General features: G+C 43.1%; 1 protein-coding gene and 2 long non-coding RNA genes across 3 annotated transcripts; 2 read left to right on the top strand and 1 right to left on the bottom strand.

Annotated features, from left to right (window-relative positions):
• Positions 1-444: 444 nt before the first annotated feature.
• On the bottom strand, positions 445-12677 carry LOC141763677 (REST corepressor 1-like). The gene is made up of 13 exons (XM_074628246.1): positions 12182-12677; positions 12036-12095; positions 10919-10999; positions 10792-10844; positions 10533-10694; positions 10316-10434; positions 9477-9555; positions 6569-6619; positions 5162-5308; positions 4861-4938; positions 3815-3872; positions 3185-3438; positions 445-803 (listed from the first exon to the last, which is right to left on the bottom strand). The coding sequence occupies exons 1-13, from the start codon at positions 12387-12389 to the stop codon at positions 759-761; spliced, it is 1395 nt and encodes a 464-aa protein (XP_074484347.1). The 5' UTR covers positions 12390-12677; the 3' UTR covers positions 445-758.
• LOC141763679 (uncharacterized) lies at positions 3673-4212 on the top strand. The gene is made up of 3 exons (XR_012593118.1): positions 3673-3915; positions 4050-4069; positions 4127-4212. It is a non-coding gene; the product is annotated as an uncharacterized LOC141763679 (long non-coding RNA).
• Positions 5201-6176, top strand: LOC141763680 (uncharacterized). Its single transcript, XR_012593119.1, has 2 exons — positions 5201-5331; positions 6112-6176. It is a non-coding gene; the product is annotated as an uncharacterized LOC141763680 (long non-coding RNA).
• Positions 12678-12784: the final 107 nt, after the last annotated feature.

The raw sequence follows: 12784 nt of genomic DNA on the forward strand, positions 1-12784 counted from the left end.
TTATATATAAATAATAACGTATATATATTTATAATATATATAATTATAAATATACATTATATATATTTATATTATATATAATTATTTATATATATGATTATATATAAATAATTACGTATATATAATTATATATAAATAATTACATATATATATATTTATATACAATTATATATTTATAATATATAAATATATATATTTATATATAAATATATATATTTATATATAAATATATATATTTATATATAAATATATAATTATATATATATAAATATATATATTTATATATATAATTATATATAATTATATATATAAATATATATATCTATATATATTTATATATTATATATAATTATATATAAATATATATATTTATATATATAATTATATATATATATATAATCTGTTTTCATGTGTTTGAGTAGAGACAGAAGAGCAACAGAATGATTTATTGATGAACTTTGGTTTTATTGTCACGCCCCCCCGACCTGAGTGACATCATCAAACATGGCCGCCCCTCCAGAGATTAAAAACACGAAACATTGTTACAATAAAAAAACAGGCCCCGCCCCCTTTTGATTGACAGGTCAGGTCTGGCTTTTGATTGGTCCAGAGAGAGCAGTGATGTCGGGTTCATGATGGATCAAACCTCATACCCGACCAATAAGAGTCCAGCACACAGGAAATAGAAATAAAATAGAAATAAAAATAGAAATCAACTCATGATGACATCATAAAACTAGAGGGGCGGAGTCAGAGAGTCAGGAGGCCAGAGGCTTCTGGGAGTCTACCGGAGAGGACGAGTCCTGCAGAGAGTAGAAACACAGTAGAGTTACTACACAGTAGAAACACAGTAGAGTCACAGACATCACAGTTACACTGGAAGGTGTGAAAGATGTCTGAACCTACATCACAGTTACACTGGAAGGTGTGAAAGACGTCTGATCCTACATCAGTTACACTGGAAGGTGTGAAAGACGTCTGATCCTACATCAGTTACACTGGAAGGTGTGAAAGACGTCTGAACCTACATCACAGTTACACTGGAAGGTGTGAAAGACGTCTGATCCTACATCAGTTACACTGGAAGGTGTGAAAGACGTCTGAACCTACATCACAGTTACACTGGAAGGTGTGAAAGACGTCTGAACCTACATCACAGTTACACTGGAAGGTGTGAAAGATGTCTGAACCTACATCACAGTTACACTGGAAGGTGTGAAAGACGTCTGATCCTACATCAGTTACACTGGAAGGTGTGAAAGATGTCTGAACCTACATCACAGTTACACTGGAAGGTGTGAAAGACGTCTGAACCTACATCACAGTTACACTGGAAGGTGTGAAAGACGTCTGATCCTACATCAGTTACACTGGAAGGTGTGAAAGATGTCTGAACCTACATCACAGTTACACTGGAAGGTGTGAAAGACGTCTGAACCTACATCACAGTTACACTGGAAGGTGTGAAAGACGTCTGATCCTACATCAGTTACACTGGAAGGTGTGAAAGACGTCTGAACCTACATCAGTTACACTGGAAGGTGTGAAAGACGTCTGAACCTACATCACAGTTACACTGGAAGGTGTGAAAGACGTCTGAACCTACATCACAGTTACACTGGAAGGTGTGAAAGACGTCTGAACCTACATCACAGTTACACTGGAAGGTGTGAAAGACGTCTGATCCTACATCACAGTTACACTGGAAGGTGTGAAAGACGTCTGAACCTACATCACAGTTACACTGGAAGGTGTGAAAGACGTCTGATCCTACATCAGTTACACTGGAAGGTGTGAAAGACGTCTGATCCTACATCAGTTACACTGGAAGGTGTGAAAGACGTCTGATCCTACATCAGTTACACTGGAAGGTGTGAAAGACGTCTGATCCTACATCAGTTACACTGGAAGGTGTGAAAGACGTCTGATCCTACATCACAGTTACACTGGAAGGTGTGAAAGACGTCTGATCCTACATCACAGTTACACTGGAAGGTGTGAAAGACGTCTGAACCTACATCACAGTTACACTGGAAGGTGTGAAAGACGTCTGAGCCTACATCACAGTTACACTGGAAGGTGTGAAAGATGTCTGAACCTACATCACAGTTACACTGGAAGGTGTGAAAGACGTCTGAACCTACATCACAGTTACACTGGAAGGTGTGAAAGACGTCTGATCCTACATCAGTTACACTGGAAGGTGTGAAAGACGTCTGATCCTACATCAGTTACACTGGAAGGTGTGAAAGACGTCTGAACCTACATCACAGTTACACTGGAAGGTGTGAAAGACGTCTGAACCTACATCACAGTTACACTGGAAGGTGTGAAAGACGTCTGATCCTACATCAGTTACACTGGAAGGTGTGAAAGACGTCTGATCCTACATCAGTTACACTGGAAGGTGTGAAAGACGTCTGATCCTACATCAGTTACACTGGAAGGTGTGAAAGACGTCTGATCCTACATCAGTTACACTGGAAGGTGTGAAAGACGTCTGAACCTACATCACAGTTACACTGGAAGGTGTGAAAGACGTCTGATCCTACATCAGTTACACTGGAAGGTGTGAAAGACGTCTGATCCTACATCAGTTACACTGGAAGGTGTGAAAGACGTCTGATCCTACATCAGTTACACTGGAAGGTGTGAAAGACGTCTGATCCTACATCAGTTACACTGGAAGGTGTGAAAGACGTCTGAACCTACATCACAGTTACACTGGAAGGTGTGAAAGACGTCTGATCCTACATCAGTTACACTGGAAGGTGTGAAAGACGTCTGAACCTACATCACAGTTACACTGGAAGGTGTGAAAGACGTCTGATCCTACATCAGTTACACTGGAAGGTGTGAAAGACGTCTGATCCTACATCAGTTACACTGGAAGGTGTGAAAGACGTCTGAACCTACATCACAGTTACACTGGAAGGTGTGAAAGACGTCTGAACCTACATCACAGTTACACTGGAAGGTGTGAAAGACGTCTGAGCCTACATCACAGTTACACTGGAAGGTGTGAAAGACGTCTGAACCTACATCACAGTTACACTGGAAGGTGTGAAAGATGTCTGAGCGCAGGTGTTTATTAAAAGAATCAGCTTCCATCATCAATCACACAGAGTTAGAGCAGACAGAGAGGATTCTGGGATTTGTAGTAAACAAGAACATTTGTCCTCACCTCCTTTGTCTCCCTGGCAGTGACCTCCTCCTCCTCCTCAGCAGGACACTCCTCCATCTTGTCCTCCATCTTGTCCTCCTCTAGCCCTCCCCCGTCTCCCCCCTCCATCCCGTGTTCGGCCTCCCACTCCTGAAGAACCTCGTCCAGGTTAAACCTCCGTCTGTAGTTCACCAGGAAGTTCTTCACCTGAACCACCGACTTGTTACCAATCACATCTGAAATCGCCTGGAAGTCCCGCCCGTACTTCCTGATGGCTGCATGTCATTGGACGAGAGGGAGAGAGTCACTGACAGAAGTTTAATTAAAGTGATCAAGGATTAATTAATACAGGTGTGTCAGTTCACCTGGTTACAGGTAGTTAAGGTGCGTCAGTTCACCTGGTTACAGGTAGTTCAGGTGTCTCAGTTCACCTGGTTACAGGTAGTTCAGGTGCGTCAGTTCACCTGGTTACAGGTAGTTAAGGTGCGTCAGTTCACCTGGTTACAGGTAGTTCAGGTGTCTCAGTTCACCTGGTTACAGGTAGTTCAAGTGCGTCAGTTCACCTGGTTACAGGTAGTTCAAGTGCGTCAGTTCACCTGGTTACAGGTATTTCAGGTGTCTCAGTTCAGTTTCAGGTAGTTCAGGTGTTACCTTGTACAGCCAGCAGCTGCTCCTCTGTGGTCCAACGAGTGTTAAACTTCTGATTCACCTAAAACAAAAAACAACATGAAGACACAAAGAGAAACCAACAGGCAACCAGCAACACCAATAGACAACCAGCAACACCAACAGACAACCAGCAACACCAACAGACAACCAACACCAACAGGCAACCAGCAACACCAATAGACAACCAACACCAACAGGCAACCAACAACACCAATAGACAACCAGCAACATCAACAGGCAACCAGCAACACCAACAGACAACCAACACCAACAGGCAACCAGCAACACCAATAGACAACCAGCAACATCGACAGGCAACCAGCAACACCAACAGACACAACCAACATCAACCAGCAACACCAACAGACAACCAACACCAACAGGCAACCAGCAACACCAATAGACAACCAGAAACATCAACAGGCAACCAGCAACACCAATAGACAACCAACAACATCAAAAGGCAACCTGCAACACCAATAGACAACCAGCAACATCAACAGGCAACCAGCAACACCAATAGACAACCAACATCAACAGGCAATCAGCAACACCAACAGACAACCAACATCAACAGGCAACCAGTAACGGACAACCAGCAACAGCAAAAGGCAACCAGCAACTGACAACCAGCTGCATCAACTGACAACCAGCTGCATCAACAGGCAACCAGCAACACCAACAGACAACCAGCAAGACCAACAGGCAACCAGCAACAGCAACAGACAACCAGCAACACCAACGGATAACCAGCAACAAGTGCTGCTGTGTCTCTGTGTTGTCTCTGTGTTGCCGTGTCTCTGTGTTGCCGTGTGTCTGTGTTGTCTCTGTGTTGTCGTGTCTCTGTGTTGCCGTGTGTCTGTGTTGTTTCTGTGTTGTCGTGTCTCTGTGTTGTCTCTGTGTTGCCGTGTCTCTGTGTTGCCGTGTGTCTGTGTTGTCTCTGTGTTGCCGTGTCTCTGTGTTGTCTCTGTGTTGCCGTGTGTCTGTGTTGTCTCTGTGTTGTCGTGTCTCTGTGTTGCCGTGGTTACCTCAGGTTGTCTGAACTCGTCGACTCCTGAGCTGATTTTCTCCTTCAAAGACCCGTTTGACTGTTTAATGCTCTGAATCTGAAACACAGAGAGACAGGTGATCAGAGAGACAGGTGATCAGAGAGACAGGTACCTGTCTCTTGATGGAGACCAGTTGACAGACAGACAGGTGATCAGACAGACAGGTCCCTGTCTATTGATGGAGACCAGTTGACAGACAGACAGGTCATCAGACAGACAGGTACCTGTCTCTTGATGGAGACCAGTTGACAGACAGACAGGTGATCTGACAGACAGGTACCTGTCTCTTGATGGACACCAGTTGACCGTCCAGGTGTCTGATGAGTCCCTGAGCCGACGAAGACGACAGCGAAACGACGTCCTGCTGATTCAGGAACATTCCTCTGGGAGGACGTTTCTTCAGCCGCTGGGACGCCTTACTGCCTGTCTGAGGGACACAGAGACAGACAAGTTACTACTGCCTGTCTGAGGGACACAGAGACAGACAAGTTACTACTGCCTGTCTGAGGGACACAGAGACAGACAGACAGACAGGTTACTACCACCGATACAAAGAGACAGACAGGTTACTACCACCCACAGAGAGACAGACAGGTTACTACCACCCACAGAGACAGACAGGTTACTACCACCCACAGAGACAGACAGGTTACTACCACCGATACAAAGAGACAGACAGGTTACTACCACCGATACAGAGAGACAGACAGGTTACTACCACCCACAGAGAGACAGACAGGTTACTACCACCCACAGAGACAGACAGGTTACTACCACCCACAGAGACAGACAGGTTACTACCACCCACAGAGAGACAGACAGGTTACTACTGCCTGTCTGAGGGACACAGAGACAGACAAGTTACTACTGCCTGTCTGAGGGACACAGAGACAGACAGACAGACAGGTTACTACCACCGATACAAAGAGACAGACAGGTTACTACCACCCACAGAGAGACAGACAGGTTACTACCACCCACAGAGACAGACAGGTTACTACCACCCACAGAGACAGACAGGTTACTACCACCGATACAAAGAGACAGACAGGTTACTACCACCGATACAGAGAGACAGACAGGTTACTACCACCCACAGAGAGACAGACAGGTTACTACCACCCACAGAGACAGACAGGTTACTACCACCCACAGAGAGACAGACAGGTTACTACCACCCACAGAGAGACAGACAGGTTACTACTGCCTGTCTGAGGGACACGGAGACAGACAGGTTACTACCACCTGACTAAGAGAGAGAGACAGACAGGTTACTACCACCTGACTAAGAGAGAGAGACAGACAGGTTACTTCCACCTGACTAAGAGAGAGAGACAGACAGGTTACTACCACCTAACTAAGAGAGAGAGACAGACAGGTTACTACCACCTAACTAAGAGAGAGAGACAGACAGGTTACTACCACCTAACTAAGAGAGAGAGACAGACAGGTTACTACCACCTGACTAAGAGAGAGAGACAGACAGGTTACTTCCACCTGACTAAGAGAGAGAGACAGACAGGTTACTACCACCTAACTAAGAGAGAGAGACAGACAGGTTACTACCACCTAACTAAGAGAGAGAGACAGACAGGTTACTACCACCTAACTAAGAGAGAGAGACAGACAGGTTACTACCACCTGACTAAGAGAGAGAGACAGACAGGTGCTATTCAGGTGTTGTTACCTTTAATCCAGAAACTGGTTTGACCTCTGACCTCTCTGATCCAGAACTCACCTGAAACAAGACCAGGAAGTCATTAAAAAAAACAGTCAGTCAACAGTCAGTCAACAGTCAGTCAACAGTCAACAGTCAGTCAACAGTCAGTCAACAGTCAACAGTCAGTCAACAGTCAGTCAACAGTCAGTCAACAGTCAGTCAACAGTCAACAGTCAGTCAACAGTCAGTCAACAGTCAACCAACAGTCAACAGTCAGTCAACAGTCAGTCAACAGTCAACAGTCAGTCAACAGTCAACCAACAGTCAACAGTCAGTCAACAGTCAGTCAACAGTCAACCAACAGTCAACAGTCAGTCAACAGTCAGTCAACAGTCAGTCAACAGTCAACAGTCAGTCAACAGTCAACAGCCAGTCAACAGTCAGTCAACAGTCAGTCAACAGTCAGTCAACAGTCAGTCAACAGTCAACCAACAGTCAACCAACAGTCAACAGTCAGTCAACAGTCAGTCAACAGTCAACCAACAGTCAACAGTCAGTCAACAGTCAGTCAACAGTCAGCAGTCAACAGTCAACAGTCAGTCAACAGTCAGTCAACAGTCAGTCAACAGTCAGTCAACAGTCAGTCAACAGTCAGTAAACAGTCAACAGTCAGTCAACAGTCAGTCAACAGTCAGTCAACAGTCAGTCAACAGTCAACAGTCAGTCAACAGTCAGTCAACAGTCAGTAAACAGTCAACAGTCAACAGTCAACAGTCAGTCAACAGTCAGTCAACAGTAAACAGTCAGTAAACTGTAAACAGTCAGTCAACAGTAAACAGTCAGTAAACTAAGTAAACAGTAAACAGTCAGTCAACAGTAAACAGTCAGTCAACAGTAAAGAGTAAGTAAACTGTAAACAGTCAGTCAACAGTAAAGAGTAAGTAAACTGTAAACAGTCCGTAAACTGTAAACAGTCAGTCAACAGTAAACAGTCAGTAAACAGTAAACAGTCAGTCAACAGTAAACAGTCAGTCAACAGTAAACAGTCAGCAAACAGTCAGTCAACAGTAAACAGTCAGTAAACTGTAAACAGTCAGTCAACAGTAAGTAAACTGTAAACAGTCAGTAAACATAAACAGTAAGTAAACTGTAAACAGTCAGTCAACAGTAAACAGTAAACAGTAAGTAAACTGTAAACAGTCAGTCAACAGTAAACAGTCAGTCAACAGTAAACAGTAAGTCAACAGTAAACAGTCAGTCAACAGTAAACAGTAAGTAAACTGTAAACAGTCAGTCAACAGTAAACAGTCAGTAAACAGTAAACAGTCAGTAAACAGTAAGTAAACAGTAAACAGTCAGTCAACAGTAAACAGTCAGTAAACAGTCAGTAAACAGTAAGTAAACTGTAAACAGTAAGTAAACTTTAAACAGTCAGTAAACAGTCAGTCAACAGTAAACAGTAAGTAAACTGTAAACAGTAAGTAAACTTTAAACAGTCAGTCAACAGTAAACAGTCAGTCAACAGTAAACAGTAAGTAAACTGTAAACAGTCAGTCAACAGTAGACAGTCAGTCAACAGTAAACAGTAAGTCAACAGTAAACAGTAAGTCAACAGTAAACAGTAAGTAAACTGTAAACAGTCAGTAAACAGTAAACAGTAAACAGTCAGTCAACAGTAAACAGTCAGTAAACAGTCAGTAAACAGTAAACAGTAAGTAAACAGTAAACAGTAAGTAAACACTAAGTAAACAGTAAACACTAAGTAAACTGTAAACAGTAAGTAAACAGTAAACAGTCAGTAAACAGTAAACAGTCAGTAAACAGTAAGTAAACTGTAAACAGTAAGTAAACTGTAAACAGTCAGTCAACAGTAAACAGTAAGTCAACAGTAAACAGTAAGTAAACTGTAAACAGTCAGTAAACAGTAAACAGTAAACAGTCAGTCAACAGTAAACAGTCAGTAAACAGTCAGTAAACAGTAAACAGTAAGTAAACAGTAAACACTAAGTAAACAGTAAACACTAAGTAAACTGTAAACAGTAAGTAAACAGTAAACAGTCAGTAAACAGTAAACAGTCAGTAAACAGTAAGTAAACTGTAAACAGTAAGTAAACTGTAAACAGTCAGTAAACTGTAAACAGTCAGTCAACAGTAAACAGTAAGTAAACAGTAAACAGTCAGTAAACAGTAAACAGTCAGTAAACAGTAAGTAAACTAAACAGTCAGTAAACTTTAAACAGTCAGTCAACAGTAAACAGTAAGTAAACTGTAAACAGTAAGTAAACTTTAAACAGTCAGTCAACAGTAAACAGTCAGTCAACAGTAAACAGTAAGTAAACTGTAAACAGTCAGTCAACAGTAAACAGTCAGTCAACAGTAAGTCAACAGTAAACAGTAAGTAAACTGTAAACAGTCAGTAAACAGTAAGTAAACTGTAAACAGTCAGTCAACAGTAAACAGTCAGTAAACAGTAAACAGTCAGTAAACAGTAAACAGTAAGTAAACAGTAAACACTAAGTAAACTGTAAACAGTCAGTAAACTGTAAACAGTCAGTAAACAGTAAGTAAACTGTAAACAGTAAGTAAACTGTAAACAGTCAGTAAACTGTAAACAGTCAGTAAACAGTAAACAGTAAGTAAACTGTAAACAGTCACTCAACAGTAAACAGTCAGTAAACAGTAAACAGTCAGTAAACAGTAAGTAAACTGTAAAGTCAGTAAACAGTAAGTAAACTGTAAACAGTCAGTCAACAGTAAACAGTCAGTAAACACTAAGTAAACTGTAAACAGTAAGTAAACAGTAAACAGTCAGTAAACAGTAAGTAAACTGTAAACAGTAAGTAAACTGTAAACAGTCAGTAAACAGTAAACAGTCAGTAAACAGTAAACAGTAAGTAAATTGTAAACAGTCACTCAACAGTGATCAGTAGGTTACCTCCTTCTTGTCCTCTTTATTTGGATCAAACTCAGAGTCACTGGGAGGATTCACGTTTCTGTCCTCAACTTCATCGTCGCTGAAACACGTTTAAATTATTATATATTATATTTAAAAACTTCACAGGACACACATTTATACAGGTGTATACAATGTTACCTGTAATGTTACCTGTAGTGTTACCTGTAATGTTACCTGTAATGTTACCTGTAGTGTTACCTGTAGTGTTACCTGTAATGTTACCTGTAATGTTACCTGTAGTGTTACCTGTAGTGTTACCTGTAGTGTTACCCGTAATGTTACCCGTAATGTTACCTGTAATGTTACCTGTAATGTTACCTGTAGTGTTACCTGTAATGTTACCTGTAATGTTACCTGTAGTGTTACCTGTAGTGTTACCTGTAGTGTTACCTGTAGTGTTACCCGTAATGTTACCCGTAATGTTACCTGTAATGTTACCTGTAGTGTTACCCGTAATGTTACCCGTAATGTTACCCGCAGTGTTACCTGTAATGTTACCTGTAGTGTTACCTGTAGTGTTACCCGTAATGTTACCCGTAATGTTACCTGTAATGTTACCTGTAGCGTTACCCGTAATGTTACCCGTAATGTTACCCGTAATGTTACCCGTAATGTTACCTGTAATGTTACCTGTAGTGTTACCTGTAGTGTTACCCGTAATGTTACCCGTAATGTTACCTGTAATGTTACCTGTAGCGTTACCCGTAATGTTACCCGTAATGTTACCCGTAGTGTTACCTGTAATGTTACCTGTAATGTTACCTGTAGTGTTACCTGTAATGCTACCTGTAGTGTTACCTGTGCAGGTGTGAGCTCACCTGTCGTCTCTCTCTCTCTTGTGTTTCCGGGTGTGTCGGTCCATCAGACTCGTTTTACTGCGACTTTTCTTCCAGGAGTAATAGAACCGAACCAGACTGGCCATCGACTTGTCAGGCAGCTACACGGAGAGAGACACTCTTTAATTTGAGTATATATACTACTCTGGTCTGTACTGGTCACAGTGATGTAAACAAACTGGTTTCCGTGGTAACGAACCATCTGCTGGATGCGGTGGAAGCTCTTCCCGTGGAAGCTGAAGGCCTGTTCGAACAGGACTCTGTCCTCCACCGTCCACTCGTCAGGAAACGGAGTGAAGTTCGGCAGGTCGGCCAGAGATTTCTCAATGTTGTGTTTGTGCCAGAAGAGCATCCCCAGAGCCTGACACACAGAGATATACACTAAACATATTATATATATATATATTATATATATAGATATATTATATATATACTAGAGAGAGTTAAAGCAGTCCAACCTGCTCCATGTTGTAGCCGTGCTTCTCTTTGGCGATGGCGATGTACTCGTCCACTGGAACAGAGAACACACTGTAAACATCTGGATCAGCAGGTCAGAATGTAGACGTTAAATCTGCTGTTACTTACACTGAGTCTGGTTCAAACAGCTGGAGGGGATCCACACCAACATGCCCAGGTTCTCTCTGAGCTGAGCCGCCTGGGACACCTCTGAGGACACACACACACATTTACTCACCATTAACACTAAATATAAACTGGGAAAAAAGTAAGTAAACTTGTGTTTGGTGGATTATTTCTCTGTTGTTCCAATGCTAATGGTGATGCTAATGCTAATGGTCATTGTATTCTACATGGTTGAAAGCCTGGTTATTGACCTTCACAATGATGTCACACTTGTAAGGATCATGTATTTGTGGGATGAGCAGCACAGCTGATGATGTGGGGAGCGCCCAAGAACAATGTTCCAAAATGCTCTGTCAATGGTAAACAGTGTATTCTCATAAGGCTACCAGGAAGCCTGCAATGACTGCCCTTCACCGTCAGGCCCGTTGGCGCTGGTGTCTCCAACACAGACAATGGAACCTGAACATGTGGGGGAATGTCATGTTCAGTGATGAGTCCAGGTTCTGTCTGCCAAAGTTGGATGGCAGGTCAAAGTATGGAGACGACGTGGAGAACCAGCATGAGGAGGAGGTGCCAGGCTGTTGTGGCTGCGTATGGATCTTCCACCTCTACTGAGGCTCCTGACGGTGGATTCAATCAATCAATATGTCTTGTTTGTTCCTTGTTACTGATAGAGAGTTCAATCATCCACCAAACAACTCACAACAAGAGTCAACACCAACAGGAGAATACACTGTTTACCATCGGCACCGGGGCTCCACACATCATCAGCTGTGCTGCTCATCCCACAAATACATGATCCTTACAAGTGTGACATCATTGTGAAGGTCAATAAACAGGCTTTCCAACGATGTAGAATACAATGACCATTAGCATTAGCATTGGACCAACAGAGAAATAATCCACCAAACACAAGTTAACTACTTGTTTTTCAGTTTATATACTATATATCTATATTAATAAAATAACTATTTTATTAACAGATACTCTCATATAGAGGACAGTTGTCAGAACTGGGACCAGTAGAGGACTGGACCAGGTCTGGTCCGCTCAGCAGTATGGTGTGTTGTTCGAGGCTACCTCTCTGCCTCCAGGCTGCTGAGCCTGTTTAGACTCTTACCCGGGTCAAACTCCGGAACCACGGCCTGGTACTGCAGTCCGACCCGCATCCCTCCTCCACCTGCACACACACACAACAGGAGTCAGTAGTAGTACTGAGAGTACTCGGTAGTACTCGGTAGTACTGCGGTGTTCGAGGCTACCCACCATGCTCCTCGTCGCTGCTGGTTCCGGAGCTTCCTTCCTCCCAGCAGCTGTTGGTGTTGGTGCTGGTTCCGTTCCCGGACAGACTCTTCCCTCCGGGGTTCGCTGCTCCGGTCCCGGTCCCGGTCCCGCTGCTGGCTGTCGGAGCTCTGCCTCTCCTCTTCCCTCCGGGAGCAGCAGCCTCCGGGTTCCGCTCCAGCATCGCCGGCATGAGGACGCTAACTGCTAACTGCTAACTGCTAACAGCTAACAGCTAACTGCTAACTGCTAACTGCTAACTCCGGCTAACAGCTACAGCTGCTAACCGAACCGGATAACTGGACTCGGAGCTGAGCTCAGGGCTCGGTCCAGACGGTGGCGAGAGGTTCGGTGTGAAACAGAACTGAACCCGAACCCTTCTGAGACGGGAACGATCCGTGAGATGAAGCTAGCAGCTAACAGCTAACAGCTAGCAGCTAACAGCTAACAGCTAGCAGCTAACCGCTAGCAGCTAACAGCTAGCAGCTAACCGCTAACAGCTAGCAGCTAACAGCTAGCAGCTAACCGCTAGCAGCTAACCGCTAGCAGCTAACCGCTAGCAGCCAGCAGCTAACCACTAGCAGCTAA

This window comes from Sebastes fasciatus, unplaced genomic scaffold (genome assembly GCF_043250625.1).
Source record: "Sebastes fasciatus isolate fSebFas1 unplaced genomic scaffold, fSebFas1.pri Scaffold_25, whole genome shotgun sequence".
Lineage (NCBI taxonomy): Eukaryota > Metazoa > Chordata > Actinopteri > Perciformes > Sebastidae > Sebastes > Sebastes fasciatus.

Excerpts from the sequence above, each read along its gene's own strand:
- LOC141763677 (XM_074628246.1), bottom strand. The coding sequence starts at position 12,389 with ATGCCGGCGATGCTGGAGCGGAACCCGGAGGCTGCTGCTCCCGGAGGG. Across the intron at positions 11,000-12,035 it reads GGTTCCGGAGTTTGACCCGG|AGGTGTCCCAGGCGGCTCAG; the intron begins GTAAGAGTCTAA and ends GTGTGTCCTCAG. Across the intron at positions 9,556-10,315 it reads AAGAGAGAGAGAGACGACAG|CGACGATGAAGTTGAGGACA; the intron begins GTGAGCTCACAC and ends AACGTGTTTCAG.